Source organism: Periplaneta americana, chromosome 15, assembly GCF_040183065.1.
Source record: "Periplaneta americana isolate PAMFEO1 chromosome 15, P.americana_PAMFEO1_priV1, whole genome shotgun sequence".
Classification (NCBI taxonomy): domain Eukaryota; kingdom Metazoa; phylum Arthropoda; class Insecta; order Blattodea; family Blattidae; genus Periplaneta; species Periplaneta americana.
Window position 1 is genome coordinate 122503733 of NC_091131.1, and position 25930 is coordinate 122529662.

At 35.4% G+C, this 25930-nt stretch overlaps 1 protein-coding gene across 1 annotated transcript in view; it reads right to left on the reverse strand.

The window, feature by feature from the left end:
- Window positions 1-1103: 1103 nt before the first annotated feature.
- Hey (Hairy/E(spl)-related with YRPW motif) overlaps window positions 1104-25930 on the reverse strand; it is a 120253-nt gene continuing 95426 nt past the window's right edge. The window contains exon 3 of the mRNA XM_069848096.1: window positions 1104-15012. Within this exon, the coding sequence (XP_069704197.1) occupies window positions 14354-15012 (659 nt within the window). The 3' untranslated portion in view covers window positions 1104-14353. The remainder of the gene's footprint in view (window positions 15013-25930) is intronic.

A 25930-nucleotide genomic window follows, 5' to 3' on the forward strand; every position in this document is an offset into this window, starting at 1 on the left:
GAGGATCATTGTGCTAACCACACGATACCTCCATTCTGGTTGAATGATCGTTCACCTCTGCTTCGGCATGTGGGCGTGAGGCCAGCAGCCGGCTGGTCAGTCTAGGCCCTTCACGGGCTGTAGCGCCACGGATTATTATTATTATTATTATTATTATTATTATTATTATTATTATTAGAGGTCAGATTAAGTCTGTGACTTCTTACCAATTAAGTCCGGAGCTCGATTTCGAGAATAACTCAGCAAATATCAGTGGAGTCGTGACAAAACTTGGAACTTTTGCTTTGGCGCCACTCTGCAGCACACAAGAGCATGTATAATTCTTGTTCTCTCTCAGTTCACCTCTATTACTAATGGATCGTGGGGGGTGATAAAGTTATTCAGGAACAAGCTCTTCGTATCACTTATAATGTGATGAAGTGAATATGACAGATATAACAAATCTGTAACATGAATCAAAGATTGAGGCAGCCAGAGAAGCCGAGAACCACCAAGAGGAATCAAAAACGTAGAAACTGTCTAATTTTGGCATGTTTACTTTCTTACATTTCATGAATATTTGGATCATTCTGCTCAATGTGGCGTTTGTTATATTAACATACTGCAATATTTATTATTTTAAATTTTGAATAGCCTATTTATTTTGAAAAACGTGAGTTTTTATGAACAACTTTAAACTCAATTTACTCATAGTTCTCGCCAACTTTGGAAGACCTCACACTACTCTCCAGTCTTGTACCTGATTCAAAACATGATAAATCATTCGGTGCATGCCCTATTAGTTATGAGGCGTTGTCATGTTTTTTTTTTAATTAGAACAGTTAGTAGTTGTCCCTCGCGTATGTCCTATCAGCCATTACGTTATTACGTTACTGCACATCGGATAGTATTATACAGGAAAGTTGTGGCAACGTCATTTTTAAAATTCCGGAACCATTACACATTTGCGGTAAGATAAGCTGATCCCTCTACTAGGACTGAGGCCGTCTACGTTTGGTGAGGAGATTAGGTAGTAATGTTTGTTATAAATGGTGGTTTGAATGCAGAATAGGAAACTTTTTAAAGGAAAATAAAAGAAGAATAGATACAAAAACCAACCTGAATTTTTATTGCATTTTGTCATCACAATTGAGATCATTTCTGAGAAATATAATTACAAGTAATACATTCAAGTGAGATCTTCACAGAAAATAATTGTATGTACATACAACGAGACAAGTTCTCGATGCAGCAATGTTCAGGAGACAGTATTCACAAGCTTTGTACATTACATTCAGTACTGATACACATCGTTCCACTCTTTAAAGAGCCAATGAGCAGCACAGAAAACTAAGGTTTCATTCTTTATAGTACTGCATAATAACTGCAGGTTCTTGTAAATTGTCCATTATGAACGTAAATCTGTGCAAGACATTGCCAGTCTTAGCATAAGGCAAGAATTCGAGGAAGTTCCAAAACTTATAATAGGAAAATAACTGTTTATTCCTCGTGTTTTATCTTGTATTTTCCCATTTTAAAAGTGTAAAAAAGTGTATTGTTATGTTATAAATATAATTTCCATATTTTATATAATTCTTTGTTTTATAAATTGTTGTATTAAGCATCTGTATGTGTATTTTCTCCCTATTTTCAACATTTTATAATTTAACTTACTCGGAAAGTATAGAAATAAAATTGTAAAATTTTTACTTAAGAATAATTTGAAGTAGAAAAATCTTAAGGAAGACAATGGCGAATTGATCGAAGTGGACTTTAACAATTTCACAATGTCCCATGTTTCGGAAGATATTTAAATGAGAGATAGAATATTTTGGGTAATGCAGAATAGAGTGACTTTCATCAAAAGACAGCAAACTCATAATGCAGATTAAAATTATTTATATCAATGTGTCAAAACGGTTAATTTAAGGAAAACATATCATAAAGCGCAAATGCACTGAGACGTCGAAGTATTGCATGATAATTATAACGAAGAAAATATAGTGCATACGTTTTATCTTTCCACGCTCGCGGAGCTACACTGGAAGCGGCAGTGCACAGCGCAGCTGCCCACACGCAAGCGTGGAAAGATGAATTGTATGCACTACATTTTTTTTACAGCCCCATGACAAGTTGAAAGGAACGTCTCTCGACTGTGAAATATTTTTACTTCATTTTAGTTTCTTGTAACATCCTAGTCAGTTCATGCATGAATTTGGCTTTGCATGGCGAAAATATTCTGAAGGCACTATATAGCAATTTTCCTGAGAACTACTCACCTAGGAACCGTGTAAAATTATTTCCTCGTTCTAATATAACTTTTAATGCCTGTTATATCACATTTTATATGCTGCGCTTCAGGAAGTCGTTATGATACATGTGGTTAAAGTGGTTGAAACAGAGTTGAATTTGTTTATTTATAACACAGTCATTATATGCGATTAAGTGGCAAATTGTAATTTACGGAAGACAGGAGAGTTATGTAGTTTCCGTTACACTGTCTGCTGAAGAAGAATAAATCGATACCATTGTTAAGGGAGGACTATAGAGAAAATGAAGTTTTCTGTATTTTTAAGACAAGCCTACAGCTTTCATTTTTGGTCCACATATGTATCTCAGCAAACCTAATAATGTTACCTAAATTTTCAGTTATTCAATTTAAAAAAGGGACAAATTTTCAAAATTATATTCCTCATATAAATGTCATTCAATGAGCCTGAATATTTTATACAGCACCACTGCTACGTTAGGAGAGAAGTATGCAAGATTATAGAGAAAATAATAATTTTTGAAATAACCCAACATTTTTTAAAATTATTTTGTTTATGTCGTATTTTCTTCTTCTAAAAGTTGGAGAGTTACTAAAAAATCGTGCACAAAAATTGTTAATCATGGTATAGTAAATATACAGACAAATTCAGTTTCTCGAAAAATCAATTTTTTTTCCAAAAATGTCATATTTTCTCTGTAAGGGCTCCCTTAATGTATTTGCTGTTCAATGTAGTGTAGCTTATACAGAAGGCAAGGAATTACATTGTATGTTACGTAGAAATTTAAGTACGCTTTCGAATTTCTGTAGAATTTTACTTGCATTAACATTACTCATGATTGTTCTCATTATACGATGTATTAAAATAATATTGTGTTGCTACACTAAAATCTTTTTGAAAATTGTCACGGGAATACTTTTTCAGTATTCCAGACATCAAAAGTTTGGTTTCTCCCACTCTGTGTGTGTTTCTCCGTGTGTAAGATATATAAGCAACTTTCTCTCCTACTGGAATATGTATAAATATATAATTATAATTTCTATTTGTTAGAGTTCTTCAGGTTTCTGCTGATGACATGAGAGTTGTTAGGATGTTGTATGAGAGAAGGTAGACAATTGCGGCAGTGGCTATTTGAGAGTGTATAAAGATATTAATTCACAAGAACTTAAACGCGGATGATGTGACAAGCCTTTTCTTAAAATATGACCCATTGAAAATTTTCCTGTTATGTATATTGAGGAAGTACGTGCAATTTAATGACACGCTTGATTAGGTAGCTATGCTGTAGAACCCTGCATTTACTAATTCCGCTTGAAAAAGTGTTCATGTAGTTGCCCCAGCAAACATCGATGGGGAAACTATACTTCGTTCCACAATGTCTGACAGGAGAAATAAACATTGCCGGTAGAGAAGGAGGGAGTATAATTGTTATTCAACCAATGGCAGAGGTCTCATTCCACACTTACCTTGAAGTTAGGCGGTCTGAAGCGTTCTGCCGCCGACCAACTTCAAGACAAGCGTGGAATGAGACCTCTGCCATTGGTTGAATAGCAATTATACTTCTCTCCTCCTCTGCCGGCAATGTTTACTTCTCCTGTCAAACATTATGGGACGAAATATAGACAGGCTGTGGAGGCTAGTTTAATCTACGAACAAATATTAAGCAAGCCTTAGACCTCAAAATATGTGGTGTACGTAAGAAAAAAATTGTTACAGAACAAACATAAATCATTATTTATTTTCGTTGCTCTCAGTTATTATTCGGGTATTATTATTTTTATTTTCGTGTATTATTTCCATTTTGATCCAAAGACATAATTTTTAATATATTATAGAGTATTGCAATTTCGTGTAGCGTACAAGAGGAAATATTTACAATTAATTTTCATTGATACAACATTTGAAATACGAGAAGAAAGTAAAATTGAACATCAAATATAGTAAATAGAATGACAAGTCAAAACGAACATAAATATTATTCTATTATTTTATTCATCATTGTCCCATAGAACATCTCTACTCATTAGAGCACAGTAAAGAGTACTGTAGGCTATGTGCGCTTCGGACTAAAAATTCAAAAGTTTCCACACGAGCATAGTTCCCTCGTCAACATGGTTTAGAGCGCTCTTTGCTCGAAGAAAACGCCATCGAGTGTGGGACTTTCGAACTAATACAAACGAGCGAAAAATTTTCATTACAGTGTTCTAGTATATTGCCAATTTATTATGTCGATTTTGAACGAAGATAAAATGTTTATAATAGTAACGGTAGGAGTAGTGGTGGTGGTGGTGGTCGTAGTAGCAGTAGTCATCCTACATCTTAGGTTCATAGTAGATAATGCGGTTCCATGTGATATGAGTTCAGTCTAGCAGTTATTTTTCATTTGTTACACTATTCTATGCAAATTTATGCGGTTTGTTTGGATAAAAATACATATTTTTAAGATTTTCTACAAAATTTTGGAAAATACTTTTCCATAGATTACATATTTTGTGGAATTTTGAAGTCATGCAACAGACATACTTTCTTAAGTGAGTTAATAAAATATTTTAGTGTCTGCCATTTTTCTGCTTACGATACTTGAAAATCTCTGTTTGCCAATGGAGTATCGTGCGTCAATATTTTTGTATAATTTGAATCACAGTCAGATTAGATAATATACAGCCTCGTGTCCCGTGTTAAGCGATGTTTTAGATTATACACATTTTTTGCCGTATTAGCACTACTTACCATTTGGCGGAAATTGTGAATGTTTGTAATATCGATAGGCTTAATCGAGATATTCGATTATATAGGCCTAATTACGTATCTCGATAATCTGTATTTAGATAAAACAGTTGCAAGAAATTTTTCGAATTTTACCTTTACGGAACTAAAATTCTCGAAAGCAAATCACTGGAATGTTAAGAATAGACATATTATTCGCAGGAATACGAATTCGAATCGTACGTTACGTATTCTAGTACATTTGTTCATAACCACACTGAAATTCATGACAAGTTACCTTCTATTTCTTGTTTACAGACTGACGCATGTACAGTAGACCGTCTCGTTTAGGCACAGTGAAAACGTAAACTAAGTGTAGGTAACGTGTGGGAAGAAGGCGAGCCGTACGATAAACACGAGGGATGCACAAGGTTTTCGTTACAACATTTATGGCAGAGCATTAACTGAAACTAGCCTATATTTTCTGAAAACACACAAAACAAAAGAACACAAATTGCATAACGTTATCATATATACATTTTAACAAACAAGCAATTGTAACGTTGAAATAACTCAATATAACAAATCAAATTTTGCTACTTATATGATGTTGCTTTCAAGCAGTATTTTTTACGGCCATGAATTCATTCTTTGTATGACTAACATAATATCACCGTCTTCTGTGGCCGAATTAACAAGACTACACTAGCTCTATATTGGTCTGAAGTGATAACACTATTTCCTAAACATAATTATCCCTTCTCAAAGTTCAATTTATTCAGGTACACTACCTGCTATGTTGGTCATACAGAGAATAAAATTCATGAGCGTAAAAATGCTGCTTCAAAGCAACATCATATAAGTAGCAAAATTTCATTTATTTTATTGAATGATTTCAACGTCACAATTGCTTCTTTGTTAAATGTGTATATGATAACGTTATGCAATTTGTGTTCTTTTGTTTTGTGGGTTTTTGGAAAATATAGGCTAATTTCATTAATGCTCCGTCATTAAATGTTGTGACTAACATCTTGTGCATCCCTCGTGTTTATCGTGCGGCTCGTCCTCCCCCCCCTCCACACGTTACCTGCACTTAGTTTACGTGCCTAAACGAGACGCTCTACTGTCACCTTGAAAGAAAATTGAGCTAAATGATAAATGTGTAAAGAAGCTGTTCATCTAGTCTATAATACGTGCAACGGAAAATAATATACCTATTCATTTTCTTAAACAGATGGAATATTTTTTCATTGACTGAGTCCTGTAAAACCAAATCGTCTAATATCGTGGATTATTTATCTGTGAACTTGAGTTAAACATATGAAAGCTGTTTAAACATATGTCTGTGTGTAGATATTTTAATTTATAGCCTATCTCACATATGTATTGTATTCTAATCATGTCCATAGTTCTCGTAGAAGTTAAGCAGCAACTTCACCAAATGCAGGCTTATCATAGGTAGGAAGTTCGTACTAAAACAGCGAGGAGTATAGAAGTCACCCGGGGCTCCGCCTGGTCCCGCTCGCTACAGACGATATTCAATATGTTCACATAAACACCACATAGTTGCATTCTGTGGACCTGTGTACAGACGTAATTAGTTTGAAGAATATTGTTAATATATATTAATATTTCAGGTTCTGAACAAAGTGAGCTATTCTGTTATTATTGCATTATTTACGTAATATTAATATTATGCACGATTCCAAAAAAGTAAACCCATCTGTTATTAAATAATTATGAAAACAGGAGTGTGTAACACATTTATTTTTCCCGGATTATTCTTCGTTAAATGTTGACGTCTCGTGCTGATATGCATTCGGTTGCGCTACAGTCTTAGTTCAACATCGGAATTATGATACGAACTTCCTAGCTGCCGTTACAATAGAAACGAAAAATTTTCTTGAAAACAATTATGGGTTTAGTATTATGTGTCACATACGAGATACACTATTAGATTCACAAAGTAGTTGTTCACCTGATGATAGTAAGAAATGCTGTATCATATTTCAGATTTGCTCCTATAACGTCTTGTGACGCAAAACGAATATTTTCAGAGTACAAATATTGTTTTTATTTTTTTCTGAATATAAAAGGAGTATTTCTTTTAATAAACTGAAAATGTTTATTGTTATTTGTTATAATGAGGCTAAAATCATAATTGTATACTTTGTATTTATTTTTACATGTATGAGTAAATTATTTTAGTTTAGGAGTTACGAAGTTTATAATTACAAATTATTGTTTTTTTATAGTATTCGTTTATTATTTTCTTGTTCTAAGGCTGTGGACGATTGGAGCACACGTTTGGTTACCACCCGGCTGTACACGTTAGTCGTTCTGGTTCACTGACACTGAGAGTTTCGTTATTACTTTTCATTCGGTAGAGATATAGTCCAAGCTCACACAACTTAACAGTTTTGTACCAACTTTCTAGGTGTGGTGATGAGGGTTCGATTCCTGCATTATACTGTAACACTTTAGTTGCAAAAATTAGGACAGATTTCCTCCAAGTAGGATGTTTTGGTTTAATCTGATCATTGTTTCATGATCATGTCACCTCATCTTTTCTCAGCAACCTTTGTAACAACAAACTTTCACGATTTAGATGTGCGTCATCTGTTTGACTCCCAAATAAATGTATTCATCTATCGATTAGGTGATCTGACGGTTTTTTGCTTTATTTCGAAGACTGCGAATTGCCTCTGTAGTTTAAAAGGGAAGATAAAGTATTGCAAATTCTTGCAATAATAAGTGATAAGAGATTTATTTTTCAGTAATCAAGTCATAAATTAACATTTGGCTCTTCAAATGTACTCATGTAGCTAATATCTTGTACAATTGTTTTACTGTATGTGTTTTGTAGTTATTATTGAATATAATCCAAAGAAGAGTGAAATAATGTTCAATTTTTAAAGGTCTGTCTTAAGTTAAGTTGTTAGAAACGATGGGACAACAGGGGAATAAGGAAGAAATGTTAAAATAACAACAGCAGATAAATCGGAGTTACGTGAAAGAAATCTGCTGCCTTATCAAGAACAACATATTAACCTTCAGAATCTGTTATGAGATTCAAGACTTCACTATGGTTAGATTCTATACTAGTTTTGAGCGTTCATTTGAATGGGTAAAGATTCGTTATCTCGTGAAACCAAATACTTGCGTGCGCCATAGCATATAGTAAGAACCTTATGATGAGGGTAAGTGAGCTCGCTTTTATAGTAGAAATGTAGCGAAGGAGGGAAGCTTCTCAGTCCATTTTCTTCTACCCCTGACGCGCAGGTAGGTTTCACGAAATTCGAATGTCCTATAGTTTATCTAGTCTCACAGACTCTAAAAGCAAATGCCGCAACTTTTAAAGAAAACGACAATCTTTCAATTTAATACCATGTTTACCACCTCATAAAATCATGTTATAATGTCAGTTCATACAAAATAATTGAATATATCCGAAGATTTTTACAGTAATTAGCTGTGGAATATTCCTGGACGTTGTTTACATCTGGTTTCTTTTATATCTAGTCAATAGTTTACGTATAACCTAGATATATATTACATATATTTGTGCGTTGATAAATGTGGAATTATGTTTATATATATTTATTGTATTGTTTTGAATGCCCATATCTTGATATTGCTTATATCACGTTACAGTGTTCCTTGCGTATTTAGAGAAAATGTTTTAATGAAAGGAATGTAGAAATGTAGGTACACAAGTTATATACTGTAATCAAATAAAAAATGTATTTCGGAAGCACATGATAGAAACAGAAATTACGAAGAAAATATGAAATATCCATAACTTACATAAATAAAATACCTTAATATTATAGCAGTCATGCTCAAGAAATTCAGACACTGTTGTCGTTGTAAACATCTTCTCTCTATATACGAAATTAAATGTTTAAGTAGATCGTGCTTATGAAATATAGTTGACTTCCAGTATAGAGTTTGAAACTCTCCTCACTTTCATGTTTGTAGAGATTTTTCAACAAATCTCAGTTCTTTGAAACTCATTGTTACTTGGTGAATTTGTCAACTTTATTTTGTTGAAACTCGGTATATTTACAATAAATTATTTGTTGGTATTTCTAAGTTTACAAAAACAACGCTGCCGATACAGAGTGAATAAAAGTGGTTCAAACCTTGGGTTGTACTTTAATTTAAACAAAGAAAGGTGTTTACAAAATATTTGCCCGAAACATTCACGTTTGAAAGCTGTGGTATTCATTATGACTCTCTCTCTACTGTTCATTCTACACAAGCCAGATATAACTGGGAAGGAAAAATGAGACTTGAGTCAAACACGAGGAGAGGAGAAGGCACTTCCTCTCTTTCGCCGGGCGGCCGCTGCAGAGGTCATGCCATCATCGTCTACTGCGCATAATAATGTCTGGCTCAGGTCCTACCTTCCCAGCTGTAAATCCTACCTTCATTTCCAAATTACGCCTAAATTTTCACTTGAAAAATCTGTGCAGAAGGACGTTTCTGGAACTAATTCACCGTTCTACATGACGGCATTTCGTTGCCAAAGAAGCAAATTGAAAAATAAAAATATCCTCGTATATAAAATGATTAATACCAGAGCTTACTGTAGGCTTTAATATTTTACAGATATGTTATTTTTGTGATGAAAGTGTTTTTTCTGGCACCTTGAACACTTATATAAACGACCTCGTAGATCTATACGCCAGTTATCACCACAACATTAAGATGGATCATAGCTACGAATTGCGAAATTTTCGGGCAATCTTTTTAATTGTTTTTCGTGAAGTATGAAATTACACTCCGAAGTATGACCCATTTTTCTTTCACTCTGTATTTTCGTTCTGTACAGAAACACATAGTATAAAAAGCCAAAGCCAACACTTTAGACCTAATACACAATGCTTTAAATTTCGGCATGAAGAAAATAAAGTCTGTAATTATTTGTTTAAATTAAGGCCCACATGGTGCTGGATAAAATTACATGTGCAAATAGATTTTAAAATATTTCTAGCTAGTTAAATATGTTTTCAGTATAACAAATCAGAAGTTTCTGCAGAAAAATATATGAAACTTCAATTGTTATATCTGTGTGCATTTACAAAAGTTAAGTGAATGATACCTGAAATTAGCATTTACAACTGCCTCTGTGTTACAGTAATACAGGTGTAATATTTTAAAATCTCTTAGGCATAAGTGAGAAAAATATCAGTATAAAAATATTTTTCTGTTAGTAATATTTATAGTTCAACATACGTTCAAACTTGGAATTCACACTGACAAAAAAAAAAAAGTGTAACGTATGATATTCATTCGTTCTTCTATCTTTTTAGTCTCGATCGACAATTTCTTATGAAAATAAATTAATATTTCGACTAGCATGTTATATATCTTAATATTAGAAATGCGGCTCATTTTGAGCAATTCAAATTTTCTTCACATCAGCCTCGTTTTGTGACCTCATCTCACACCTATAATAAAAACTGCTGAATAGTCTACTTGTGCACAGCTGGATTCCGTGACATTTGAAACTATTTTCTATCCACTGAGATGTGAAATTTCAATGCTGGTTAGATTGTAACGCAACCTTCGAGTACTTTCAACGATATGGAACTCCATACTTGATCTATCATAAGGAACTAGGGACTTTTTCATATCCTTTTTAGTCGTCTTCGTCTAGTATGGATTAAACTACATAGTAACATTTTTATTTATTTTATTTAAAGACATCAGCTCAAAGAATTTGTGTGACCAAAAGGGTCCTGAATACAATAAACATTTACAGTATAATGTGATTTCAAATATTAAAGAAAAAAGAAAGTTAATTGTTGAAGGCAAATAATATAAGTGGATTAATTGAAATAGAGATTATGATGTAATATTTGAAGAGAATACTTGACAATATTTATAAAAATAGACATTACATAATCAAAAGGAATGTGAAGTTGCTTAAGATAATTCCATGTGAATTTTGTAATTGAACCTCTACTGCCAAACAGCAAACCAATGACAGACCATTGTTTAAGAGGAACGTTGTACTTTTGAGAAAGATACGGCAGACAGACTTTGTTGTCAGTGAACTCTTACAAATTACCAAGACATTTTCCTCTTGGACTGTACTGTAATACTAGCTGGAATTATTCCATTCGACGTCATTCTATTCACATTAGCCAACCAGGTTTGTAGTTTGAAAATTTTTCTACATATATTTCTGTCATTTTAAGTTCTCTTCAGATATAATTATTTATCTCGTCCTAGTGTGTAGCCTTTAACTGGCTTAAGAAATCCCGTTTCGATTTCGATTAACTGAATATTATTTTCTTCTTGTGAGTATCCACGTTTCACTTCGGTTTTGGAATTTTAGTAGATCCAACCTTCTGTTGATTGTGTGTCACTGGTAAGTGGTTCAGAAAAGTTAGGCACTTTGCATGTAGCCATACAGTTGACACACTTAAAAGCTATATCAAATGAAGGGTTCAGAGCCATAGTGGGCCAAGCGCCATTTATTAAAAACGGACAAAGCAAGTGTTAAAGTTAAGGGAATATTACAGTTTAATGAAGATTGACATATCATTTAGTTTTAATGTGTATACTTTATCTTACTTGCTATATGTTTCATTAGATTATGGTAATCACTTAATTTTAACCATTGTTTTTTCCGTTTTTAATATATGGCGCTTGGCCCACTAAGGCTCTGAGCCCTTCAAATATTGCTTGTAGTTTAATTTATGTTTTAATGAAGGACTTCAAACACCATTAATGTTACTAATTTATTTTATACCTGGGCGTTTCACAGTTGATATGTTACTAATACTATGAAATTAAAGAATGGAAACGAAGTTCTGTTTCACTTTCAGTTCGTAATCCCAGCTTAAAATAAATAAAGCTTGAAATAATATTACACAGATCCTTGCTGCTATTGCAGTCTTTTTCAAATACCGCGTTTCCAGATTTTTCTTGTGAAAATTCGCTCGAAACCACACAATAATTTCCATTTGACATAAAATATCTGTACTAGTATGATATCAGCGACCTCTATTAACGAATATAAAACAGTCCATTTAATAAACGATGTAAAGAAAAGGGACAAGAAAATAAATACGGCACAAAATTTCTACAAATTAATAACGAATAAAAGAGAAACATATGATTTTTTTAAAGCATCACTTTACTGTGACTTCAAGAATGAAATTTACAAGTAGAGTTTCCGCGAATATCTGTAATATTATTTTCGCATTTTACTTCTGTGGTCTTTTTATATGAGAAGAATATCTACACTTTTTTTAAGACCGGCTTGAAACTGAAGCCAAAACATAAGTTCAAAAACGTTCCTTCATTATAGATATGAGTAATATCTTTTGAAAATCCCTTCATCCTTTCTAGGCATGAGATATCTCTACAACGGGATTTTTTTAAGCCTGATAACACTTCAGTGAAACTCCTACCAATGTACACTATTAAAATTTCAGTTACACATATTAAATAACTGTTAATTTGACAGAAAAGAAAGTATATTATGCTTTTTGCGCCTTCAGAAGTTTCTGTTAACCTGTGATCATTATATAATAGGCCATCGTCCAACGTAAACTGCATAATTTCAGTTTGCACTCTCTTGTTACGATAACAATACTTAAACCTCCTGAGTCCTGAGAGTATAGTATACTATACTTCATACATGATTATGATATAAAATGTATGTGTAGAGACTCGAAATATAGTATAAAATACCTGCATTGTGCCCTAACTGTAACCTGCAGAATTTGTTCAGAATTTTTCCTCATGTCAGTGCCTTTTTCTGGTGAAGTGTAGAATATATTGAACATTAAAAATAGAACAACAAATGTCTCCAGACTCAGGAGGTTAAGAATAACTTAGTAACCGACATACCGAAGATTACGCTAGTGATGGTAATGATTTATGACTATGGCGGCAACAATAATTTTCGTATTTTTTAAATGAATGACTATTGGATTAAATTTGAGATGTAATACGCATAGACAAAACATGCTTCTTGAATAATAATACAATTTTCCCCGAGATTTGAGTTGAGTTTAGATCCTCGATATAAAAGAGTATGTTGCTTGTCAACAACCTTATTTACTTCGTAACGTAATTAAATACAAAACAACCAAGAAACTTACTGTTTGCGTTGGATGAGGACTTCCGTAGTTATTGTTGTAGTCTACATGTTACATTAGAAGGTGAACATTTAGAACGTATTTTTTAATTTTAAATCCTAACTATTGTCACAGTTGGCAGGCTTGCTTTGTTACTAAATTCATACCGCTTTATGTACAAATACGCTCGTCTTAGGTACATTTTTCTCCTTATGTCAAATACATAAATATATAAGTAACCAATAACTTTATAGCAGATAAAATATTATAACTGAACAAATAAATTACGTTAAGAAAATAAACAATGAGGCCGCTGCAATTATTATAAATTCTGAAACAAAATGGAATGTGAATCGGTTGAATTCACGCAATCTGTAGCAAAACTACCTAGTACTCATTTCAGTAAAAGAATTCCTAAATACTCTTGTGATATTGCTTTCTCAGTTCTAGAAATGAATACGGATTGCATTTATTATTATCTGATATATGAAGAGTCCACTGCAAGAATGATGGATGTCATTTGTAATACATTTTGCAGGAGAAGGATTGAAAGTTTGAAATGCTTAGCGCTCAAAGCTTAACTATGATTTTCCGATCATTACTGGACAATGATTATCAGTGTTAATGCCATGTAACTCTCTATGTACATTCTATATGTCTTAAGATATGCATTGGCAGTCTTGGTTCATTTTCGACAAAAAAGTGACATCCATCATTCTTGCAGTGGACTCTTCATATTCTTTTTTACAAAATGTTACCATATCAGTATGGATAATACAGTTACATTTAAACTACATTATCTGTTACGCAGGAAGGAATCATCTGGAATAATGCATATTTCGGGGGTGACGGACCGCGGGGTTATTGATGTCAAATGTTTCATATTTAAGGAGTATAATTGTCTGATAAGTGTGTTTGGAAATATTCCAGTTATTATTATTATTTTTATTATTATTATTATTATTATTATTATTATTACTATTTAGAAGTCATTGAGATCTGTTGCATTATTTTTCTCTGGTTTGGACCTGGCAGTAGATAAAGACAAATATCGAGTCTGTAAAAAAAAAAAAAAAATCTTCACTTCGGCCGGGAATCGAACCCGATTCCGCTGGATTTACAACAGAAAATGTCATTATTCGAGTTATTTGCATTTGACAATAGGAAAAGCACCGGAGCTGACCGATAGCTGACCTAAATCTGAGCGTGAGCGTACTATGGTATGAGGCAGTGTGAGGGTCACTGTTACCGAGGCTGTGGAAGAAAGTCCGCAAACAGGCAGGCAGGGGTGGCAGCCTAGTAGGCCACCTCGGCGCCCCATGGCCTGTAGGGCTTCATCTGAGAGCCGCCGCTACTCGAGTTGAAGGCGGTCTGGTGATGACTCAGCCCACCAGCGGAGCTCGGGAACGAGTTTAGGTTCATGTGGTACTGGTGATGCGAGTATCCCAGCGGCGATGCCGACGTCGCCGTCGTCAGCTGCGTCAGCGTCGTTTGCGACTGCACTTGTTGCCTCGTTGTCGTCGACGTCGTGTTGATGGACGACGATGGCGTCTGTCCGCAGGACGGTGACGATGTGGAGGTTATGTCGTAGGCAGCCATGGTGCCGCCCGCCGCAGGGGAATTCATGGTCGAGTCGTGGTGGGACATGTTGGCCGGGGGCGGCGGCGGGGGCGGGGGAATCATCTGCGACGCGGAGCCTGGAGACGGGGGATAGTGCTGGGAGGCGCCGGTGCCCCCGTACGTCCAGGGCGACGCCGCTGCCTGCTTCGTTGCCAGTTCGCGCTGCGCCGCGAAGCACTGGAGGTGCGACATGAGTCTCAGGCGCAGCGGGTCCTGGATGTCCATGCCCTCCACCGTCACCAGGTAGCGGGCCACCTCGGCCGCGCACTCCCGGAAACCGATGTTGTGGTAGTCCATCGCGAACTTGTGTGGGTCGTACGCCAGGGCGTCCATGCCTGCGGGCACAACAATACGACCAACATTTAGGACCGTACCGACAACCACTGGGCCTTACCTTCTCTGATATTCCACTAAAACAGTAGTACTCGGTTACAATGTACCTTGTCTATTAATACATATATATATATATATATATATATATATATATATATATATATATATATATATATACAGTGTAAGCGCATACGTCCTAGAGGAAGTATTTATCGGATTCTTCCCTGGACATCTACACGTCCTGCTCTTAAGAAACAAAGGGTTTTAGGCAAATGGTTTACTAGAGTGACATCAAAAACTTTTTCCTTGCATTTTTGACTATGCCCTGATTGTACCTGTGTAGTGTAAAATATTACCATGGCAACTAAAACTTACCATTAAGCATGGTATAGTCGCAGTCTAGCAAGTTATATACAGTCACGAAGCTTGAGTTGTTGAGGTTGCTAGGAACAATAGACTGCGCAGGTACTATTTCGCATTGTCTGTAATGAGGCGATAGTAGCGATCCTAGTGGTTAGCAACTATTTATGGATGCATATTTATTACATATTGAGCTTCGTGACTGTATATACTAGATTGTGGTATAGTCTAAAAACAAGATACAATAAAAATATAAGGAAAAAGTTTTTGTTGTCACTGTACCTCAAAACACTTTAAATGATTGTTGTCTCCTGTCAGTCAACAGTTTGCCGGTTTAATTTCTAATTCATCCTGTATAGGTAAAACACAAATAACACGTATCGATAGCATTAGGCATTGTTCATTCAAATCAATATCTGCAGACATAACACAAATATACACTTCATTTCTTTGTTTACCTTACTTCTTCTGGTTACAAAACACAACTAATAACTTTTCAAGATCATCTGTTGCCATAATTTGTTGTCTACGAGAATATTTTTTTAATTTTCAATATAATTGTTGAATATCTCGTGAAATAACTGGACAAAATTTTAGTGCATAAATTGTGAAGTTGTAAGACCCAGATTCAAGCCCCCCCCCAAAAAAAAACTCCTTTACTTTGAGCACAGTGCTGTAACTACGGTTTTTTGATAGCACCATGTCTAGTTTCATCTTTACAGCCTCACCAATGGGCTTTTGGGCGTGGAAAATGCGTTCTGTTAGGGATTACACTGCTTTTAATAATTTTTCAGGCGACATCACGAACGCACTCACACAAACCGCACACAAAATACAACAAAATCACCCACTTGACATTCGAACTGCTGGCATATGAGAATAAATGAAACAGAGGAAAAGTGAGCAAGAGGTGTCAGGGTCAGGTATGCAGGAATGTTTGAGAATGCTTCTTGTTGTGGAGTAGTACAATGGAATAAACGCAGGGAGTGGTTGTTTAGGTTTTCCACAGCTACCCTTCAAATACAATGAATTTCCAACCATCGATCAAAAAAATTATGTGCTGACAACCAAATAATCCGGAATCTTATTTTATTTTACAAAATATGCATATTTGGGGGTTTATGCAATGAAATCCTGAAAAATACGCCATAATATATGCAAAACAGTCTATTTTATCCAGGAATGCCTGAAATATGCAAAAATGTGCAAGATTAACCTTGCATATTCGCCATCACAGACATTAAAAATATGTAAAAAAATGTTTTTGCAAATCTTTCGACTGGCCAATAAAAGTTCTAGTCCTATTTATGACATTTACGTCGAAGTATGTGTTCAAAGTGATGATCAGGAACATCAATGCAGGCTTTACACCTGTGAAGAAACGTTCGAAAGGCTATACCCGCCACCAAGGGAAAGTGGGTTTGTCTTCCGTATCATGTATTTCTTGCTGTAGGTCTTCATTTTTAACATCTGATGATGACGACATGATCGCACTGCGTATGAATAATCCAAGTTATATCTCAAAGCACCGCTACCACCAAATGGATGAGTGTAGAACTGTACTATTATCAAGAGTAATAACTATTAATTTCAACCGCATAATACGTGTACACTGCACAGACTCGCACGTGACACGCAGACAGGATTTGCTAATTGTTCTTGTGGTAGCGTAGTGTTGTGGTTCTCTGACTGCTAAGAGCATGATCAGTAGCAATAAACGGAACGTTTTTATTGAACACGTCGGTGATCATGATGTATTTTAATACACATACCTGAATCATTATACTCTGTGATTATGTGGGTTACAAAATGGTCAGTACAAACATTTCACATGTCTCGAAGTATATAATTGAGCTTAGAACTTAATTTTATTTTAATTTTCCAGGTTTTTTTGTCGGTCAGTGTAATTGACAACACAAGATATTTAGGAGACTTTTTAAAATAATCGACTGCCTTATACAGGGTGATTCACGAGGATTTCCCGTCCTTTACGGAACTTATTTCTGAAGACATTTTGAGCAAAAAATGTCATATAAACATAGTTCCTATTTCAATATTTTCAAAGTTACCGGTACACTAATTTAAAGTTGTTTGTAAAATACGTTATTTTCTTTAGTTTGAAGGTAAAAGAATAATACAAATAGAGAATGAACCGTTCAAAAGTATAATTTCTTTAATTGGCAAGCATTATGAAACTAAAAAATGTGCTGTGAACTCCTTAGTTGCTTCGTACAGACATCTCTTTCTATTTTTAACTAGAAAATTACATTATTTTTACGCAATTATTACAACAATTATTACAAATCATACCACTTCCACCGACTTAAATATTTGCAGTTCAATTTTGCATCCTAATTTACAGTCTTGGAGAGTTTAAAACACATTTTAAAAAATGTCGCCGTCCGCTTGAGTACACTTGAGTACACACTTGTGAACGGCACTCGTCGCGCTACGTAGGCTAACTGCATACGGCTATCTTTGATTTCCGTAGCGCTCGCGCTGGCTGCTGACTGCACGCTGACCAAGATCACGCGTTCACAGCAATGCGTTCCAATAACATAAGATAACTTGTAAATATTGGGAATGAGACCCATGTTTATATGACATTTTTTTGCTCAGAATGTCTTCAGAAATAAGCTCCGTAAAGGACGGTAAATTCTCGTGAATCACCCTGTATAAACTTACAGAACGACTGGTACATCTGAATTTTTTTATTTTGCAGTTGATAATATCATATGCTTGTTAGTTCCTTTTCCGATCAGTGTTTCTATGTGATCTTTAATTTTTCTATATTTATTGATTACAACATCGGCTAAAGTGGTTGTCTGTGCCATGATATTTCATACAGGGTCCGGCATTTGGTTCTGATGAGTTTCAACATGTTGTTGTAAAGGGACTATAAGGTTTAAAAATTAAAAAAATAACACAGTATGTAGCTTGAATAATGCAATTTATTGAAATGTCTTCATTTTTTTAATATCACAATTTCAAGTGATCCCCTTGGTATCTTATGACCTGTTGTAATCTTACACGAAAATTGTTAATGACACTTAGCAATAAACCTGGGGTTTCGTTGATTTCTTGCACTTCAGCCTGTATCCTGTTCTTCAGATCCTGGATAAAATGTGGTCTGGTTTGAAACACTCTTGCTTTGAGGGTGACTGTATGGTATGCTGTTTCTACTGCAGTCATAATTGAACCATATTTTTTCGAAGATGGAAATGAGAGAGCTGTTATGGAATGGTGAACGGTATCGACGGATGTTATAGATATTTAGAGGCGCACTAAACAGGGATGACATGTGGTTTCAACAAGATGGAGCTACCAGAGACACACTGCGATTATTGAGAAATTTCTTCCCAGGACGTATAATTTCTTGGTTTGGAGATATAAATTGGCCGGCTCGATCCCCAGATCTAACAGCTCCTGACTTCTTTTTGTGAGGACACACTCTATCCAGGACCTGAAGAACAGTATGCAGGCTGAAGTGCAAGAAATCAACCCAGGTTTATTGCAAAGTGTCATGAACAATTTTCGTGTACGATTACAACAGGTCATAAGATACCAAGGGGATCACTTGAAATGTGTAATTAAAAAATGGAGACATTCCAATAAATTGCATTATTCAAGCTACATACTGTGTTATTTTTTTAATTTTTAAACCTTACACTCCATTTACAACAGCATGTTGAAACTCGTCAGAACCAAATGCTGGACCCTGTACATACTTGTTGATGGAGATGTGTCTGTGTCATCGGGATTTACAAGTTCATCACTATTTTCACTGTCAGATGCACTATCTACATCTAATGAGTCATACATCACAACTGCACCTCTATATTGATATTTATCCTGAATAAGATCAAATAGTTCATAAGCGAAAGACTGATCATCAATACCGCGTTCCTATAGTTCACTGTATTTTGAATCGACTAGATTCTTTAGAATATATATGTGACATTAACTGGATTAATAGATCTAATTTTTAGAAACTAAAATGGTAAAATAAAAGCAAATAATCTCAAATATCGTAACTAGGACTGCTCACAAACATAATAATAATTGTTATAGAAGCTTTCAAATTAAATTAAGGGCCAATTTTTGTTATTCTTCGAAACTTACTAACATGGTTTGAAAGTCGGAAGCTCTTCAGTCTGATGTTCGTATACCGGTGGCTTGCGGCAACTAAGTCATATCTCTGCAGGAGCGGGTACTCAATCTCAGTATTTATTACGGTTTGCGTTGCCTGTGACGTAATCTTATATGACTGTTCTGCCCACCTCTGGCATAGGCCCACCAACTTCTTATTACCGATTACAGATGAGGTTGCTGCTATTGCTACAAACAGGAAACATGCAACGAGCTCAGTAGTTCGGAATCCTGCCGTCGGTAATCGGAATTTGGCTGGCCTATAGGAACGAATTCATAGCATACTGCGTTGAGTGTGCTGGTTGCGTGTAAGAGCGGCGTATAAGACATGTAATTAAATACGTTATATTTCTTTAATAAGGGATTATTACCAGATTATTTACTGACTCAAACCACTAATCATATATAACAGATTGGCCATCCCCATTTTAAAAAGGTAACATGTGGAAGATAACAACCACAGATCGCCACCGTCGATTGGGAACGACTGCTAGATGGAAGTACAGTTGCTCCATGCAATTCAAACGAGAGTTATAACGTGACTTCTTATGCAGTAGCTAGATGGCAGCATAGTGAAATTGATAAAAGTTGTCGTCAAAGCTTATAAGGCTGAGCAATCAGTTATATATTGATCAGGGCTCAAACTTAACAATTGTGAGAATTTTTATTGAAATCGTAGTTTATAGGTAGAGAATGTTCCCTTGTGAACCCCTTAATTCGGAGGCAGAGTTTTTAACATGACGTAAATATGCGACCTGGGACTCCGGATTTTAATTCTCGTTTTGAAGGATCTAATGGAAAGCATTGCTACTATTCGACAGCTCGGGACATTCATTATAATGGTGATGGTGGTGATGATTATGATGATATTAACGAAAGATTTATCAAAAATGTTTTCAAATCTCTGTGTCCTTAGCTAATTCTGAGTTTTTAAGACTTCGCATTAAAACCATAGAGGGACGAAGGCCTTCTTCGTAGACAACGGACAATGATTTACCCATCGAATTTTTTTATGTCGATAATCATATTTGCACGAAGACCAAAAAATTTTTAACATACACTACAGAAACACATATCAGAACTTTCGTGACGAGTGTAAACACGAGACACCACAGAATATCATTAGAACACAAAGTATCAGTGCCCTAGCAGAGATTCAAAACAGTGATGGATCGATGATGATTGTGATAGTAGTATATTAGAAACAGTATTAAAGAAGAGGCTACAGTGAACTATTCTCAATATTTTAGAAGGGTAACAATATTGCAAATGACAACTTGAGACAGTGTTCTACACATTTTTCAGTTGTACTAGGGCTGGATAAAAATTAATGGCAACAGTTCGATTTTTCTGACATGGCTTTATTAACAGGGGTACAACATTTACGTACCTTCTATATAGTCGCCCCCCTTATTTATTACCTTTTGCCAAATGTTTGGAAGGCGTCGTACACCATCAGCGCGTCCATCTTTGTTGATGTTCCGTATTGACCGCCCTATAGCATGGATAAGTTCATCTCTGGTATTGTACCGAGTCCCTCGCGGTGGTTCATTCACTTTGGTGAAAAGATCGTAATCTCATGGACTCATATCGGGTGAGTACGGTGAATGTTCCAGAATCTCCCATTGCCAGCGGCGCAAGAGATCCTTGACAGCAGCAGAGGTATGACTCCTTGCATTATCATGAAGAATGATGGGATTCTGTACCACCAAGTGTCGTCATTTTCTCCTGAGGGCTGGACGAAGGTGGTGCTGCAGGAACCTGCAGTAGTAGTCCGCGTTTGCCGTCTGCCTTGAAGGTACAATGTGGTGCAGTATTACGCCATCAATGTCATACGTCACAATGAACATCACCTTCACAGCACTTCGTGTAGGTCGCACTTTCTTCGGATGAGAAGAACCTGGATGCTTCCATTCATTTGATTGACGTTTCAAGTTTGGTTGGTTCGTATGAGCGAGCTCAGGTTTCGTCCATAGTGACGATTCGTCCAAGAAAGTCGTCATCTTTCCTTTGGTACTGGTCCAACAAGGCCTGTGCGACTGCATAGCGGTGCCATTGTTAAACCTCGGAAATTTCATGGGGTATCCAACGCACTGTAATTTTGCGGTAACCCAGAATGTGGAGCACAGTTTTGTGACATACTTCGACTTCCGCTGCTAACTCACGCGCAGTCCATCGGCGATCAGCATCCAAAAGTGAAGCAAGCAGTTGAACTGTGTTATCCTCCACGCGGGGTCGTCCTGTACGGAGGTTGTCCTGAACGGCATCTCTGCCTTCCCGGAACGCTTTAACCCATCTTGCCACTGTGCGATATGGCAACGCTGCATAGGCACATGCTTCACGCAGTCTCTGAAAACATTCTTGTGCACTATGACCACGTGTCACTTCAATTTTGATCAAGGAACGTTGCTCTAGTTCTGTAAACGTGGTCTTAGGGCGCTCGCACTATCCCTATGAAAGTCAACGTTCTACACACTGCAGTAGATTGACAGAGTACTGTCGCCACTGACTGCACTAACTCATCTAACAGTCCTTGTTCATGTCCACACAGCTGGCAACTCTCGAATGCACCATCTTCACGTGACAGCAGTGTTGCCATTACTTTTTATCCAACCTATGTATTTAAGAAAAAAGTAATTAATTTAAAGAATAATCAATTGTATTTTTGATTAGTAACTTTTATTTAAGAAAAGCGGAGTGTTGTGCATTTGATGTCAATAAGAAAATACAAAGCAATAGCATAATTTGGAGTCACAATGTTCATAACATAAAACTAAACAAACACTATGACTAGCTAAACTTTATCACAAATGGTCAAAGTAGATATTAAATAGAAGATTCATATAGGCCTAACTGTGAGAAAAACAATGGACTATTTTCGTGATAGACTGGGATATTTTTTGGCTGTGAATGGTTCTCATTTTAGGCTTCTGTGATGAAGTTTGATTAGTTACAATGTTTTGTTTAGTTTTATGGCCTACTCAACATGATTTTACATACTTATTTATCTCAAATTTGAAGTGCACGAAACAAGTTTAAGAAATAGTGAAAAGACATGAAACGGGTGAATGGATAAAGTTTCTACGCATTCATACGTAAAATTTAATGGACATTTTGAATATGTAAATTTTAATATAGGGCGCCATTTAAACAAATTAGTTTACTATCACACTCTGCATGTCTGAATAACTATTTTCGAACACTGGCATAATATTGTATGGTTTATCTCCAACAGTTTTTGTATAAAACATTTTTTTTTGTAAAATTAAAATTTAAGAAGTGACAGTATTAACAATATTTCATACTTATTGTTCACTCTGTATATAAATTGTTTATTATTATGCAAAATTATTCAATAAATGTCACAGGATCATTAAATCACTTATTAGAATATGAATAACCTTCAAAATTATATTAAGTATTGACGAGCACTTTCGCCCCTTCGGGCATCATCAGGTCACAATAGATACATTGATTTGTTGATTAATAATAATCAAGAATCATCCTGTGGCAGTTATTGAAGGATTTAGCATCATAATAAATAATTTAACAATATCTTGCATGCTGTAGAGAGCTTTACTTTCTTTATTCATTCTTATTCTCTAAGTAACTCCATGTTTAAAAGGTCCAAGAATTCTAGCGCAGAATCTTTCGTGCCTACGTCTTTAGACAATTCTATTTTATTTCATCATTCCGAGCGACAATGGCAAATGAAATGCTACATCTACCAAATAGGTATTTCTTCATCAGTAACGTCCACACCTGTGGTGTAACGGTTAGCGCGTCTGACCACGAAACCAGGTGGCCCCGGTTTGATTCCCGGTCGGGGAAAGTTACCTGGTTGAGGTTTTTTTCCAGGGTTTTTCCTCAACCTGATATGAGCGAATGCTGCATAACGTTTGGTGCTGGACTCCGGACTCATTTCACCGGCATTATCACGTTCATCTCATTCGATGCTAAATAGCCTAATATGTTGATAAAGCGTCGTAAAATAACCTACTAAAATATTTAAAAAGTCATCAGTAACTGAAGATCTCGAACTCTCTACATTTATTTACTGTGATCATGTAAAAAATTACAAGTTGGAGGGATTTTCTGTGATTTATCCAAAGCATTTGACTGTATAAATCACAAAATGCAGCTAGACAAATTAGATTATTATGGAATTAAAGGCGTTGCACACCAATGGCTTTACTCATATCTCATAGACAGAAAATCGAAATCAATACAACTATGAAATCTACCTCGACATGGGGAACTATTAAAAATGGAATTCCTCAAGGATCAATATTAGGTCCCCTACTTTTTCTAGTGTTCATAAATGATCTTGCCTCCCCTATTAAAAGGTGTAGATCATTCCATATTATTTGCAGATGACACAATTATAGTAATTAAAGCCAATAACTCCAATACATTCCAATTCTTCAATAGAGAAAATTCTCTTCAAACTATGTGACTGGTTGTCAGTCAATAAATTAGTATTAAATTGTAACAAAACTAATATAATTCAATTTAAATCCTGTCCAAACTCAACCTCACAAATTTCAAGCGCAATAATTAACAATAGATCCCTATTAAAAACAACAACCAAATTTCTTGGCTTAAAAATCGATGTGTTAAATTGGAAAAATCAAATTAAAGAAATTACCCCCAAACTAAATTCAGCATATTTTGCTATTAGATCTATGCAAAAGACAGTAAATATCAATACCTTAAAAACAATATACTTTGCATACTTCTACTCGGTAATGAGTTTTGGAATAATATTCTCGGGAAATTCCACGGATAGTAACAGTATATTCCTACTGCAAAAAAGGAGTAACTAGAATAATAGTAGGTGCCAAATCTAGGGGAATCGTTTAGGACTATTTAAAAAAACTACAAATAATGCCCATGGCTTGTCAGTATATTTTTTCATTAATAATCTTCCACGTATGTAATCGTGAAAACTTTGTAACTAATTCAACAGTTCATAGCATAAATACACATCAAAAAATGACTTTCATACTCCATCGGCAAGTCTCTCGTGCTATCAAAATGGAGTGCGTTGTATGCCAGTAAAATTTTTTAATAGCCTCCCAATCGATATAAAAAATGAAACTCAAAACATAAGATTATTTAGGGCCAAATTAAAGAAGTACCTAATTCCTCACGCCTTATATTATGTAGTGAATTCATGACATTCAACAATGCTTCATTAAATTGATACTAAAACTTTGTGTTGTACTAGTAGATTATATTGTAAACCTCGCCTGTGTATATTTTATCTAGACTATGACTATAAATTAAGACTTTATAATAGTATTAAGTTTTTTGACTTGTTCCGTATTCTAGCTGTGAAGCAATGTAAGAATACCATAGAATGCTAATAAATACAATACAATACTGTATATGAAATTTTCAGGATAATGAAATAATAAATTATGGTGAAGACAAATTCTATGTTGTCTTGTAAACAGCCTGTAAAATATTCATAAAGCTAATGGACATAAAACGTGCAGTCTTATTTAAGATCGAGTTTAATCGTAGCCATTAAACCTATCTCGTCTTTGTTCATGAGGTTGGACGGATGGTCAGACAGACTCAAAGCAAACCTATTTTTGTAGGAATAGGAAAGAGTCTTAAGATAAGACACAATATCCACTTGTTGACTTTTCGGTGAGAACACTGCTGGCGTGCATAGATAAGGAATCGGCTGCACGTAACGGTACTGTGGAAACGAGATATGATTCTCTAAGAAGTTGCCATGATGATGAGCAAGATGAGGTTCCCACGGGGTCACCGCGCCGCGCAAATCTGTGACTTGGTTGCATCACGTTTTTCTTCTTTATTGCCCCTCATTCTTCCTTCCAATTTAAGAGTCTATCGCGGTGTTAAATAGTCGAATCAGCTATGCTCCAACTACGATACGCGTGCCGACTGCGCCATTAAACTTTTTAGCCACATCAAACCATATGGCGATTGATTGCCGCATCTAATTCATTTCTTACATCCCGGCGGGTACAATGTGATAAAGGGCAAAGGAAGGGGATTTGAATCAGGTGTGCCAGAATTCTTTACTACGCAGTCTGGCGGATGATGAGACTGTGTGAATTATTACTAGGGACCGGATTTTTATGTAATTACACATTATATTCCTTTCAACCTAACCGTATATAAATAACAAATCTTTGCGAATCTTGTAATTACCATTAATATATTAAAATTCGATACTACATACTTTTACATATTTACCTCATATTACATGTTATGGCTTGATATTACATAAATCTACATATTTAGGGGTTTTTTTCATTTTTACTTCTCTAAAAGGAAAAAAAAAAAAAAAAAAAAAAAAAAAAACTTCTCCTGGGGAAGTTTACAATTTGAAATACACAGATTTAAAAAGTCTTTTTACCTCCCAAGAAAGGC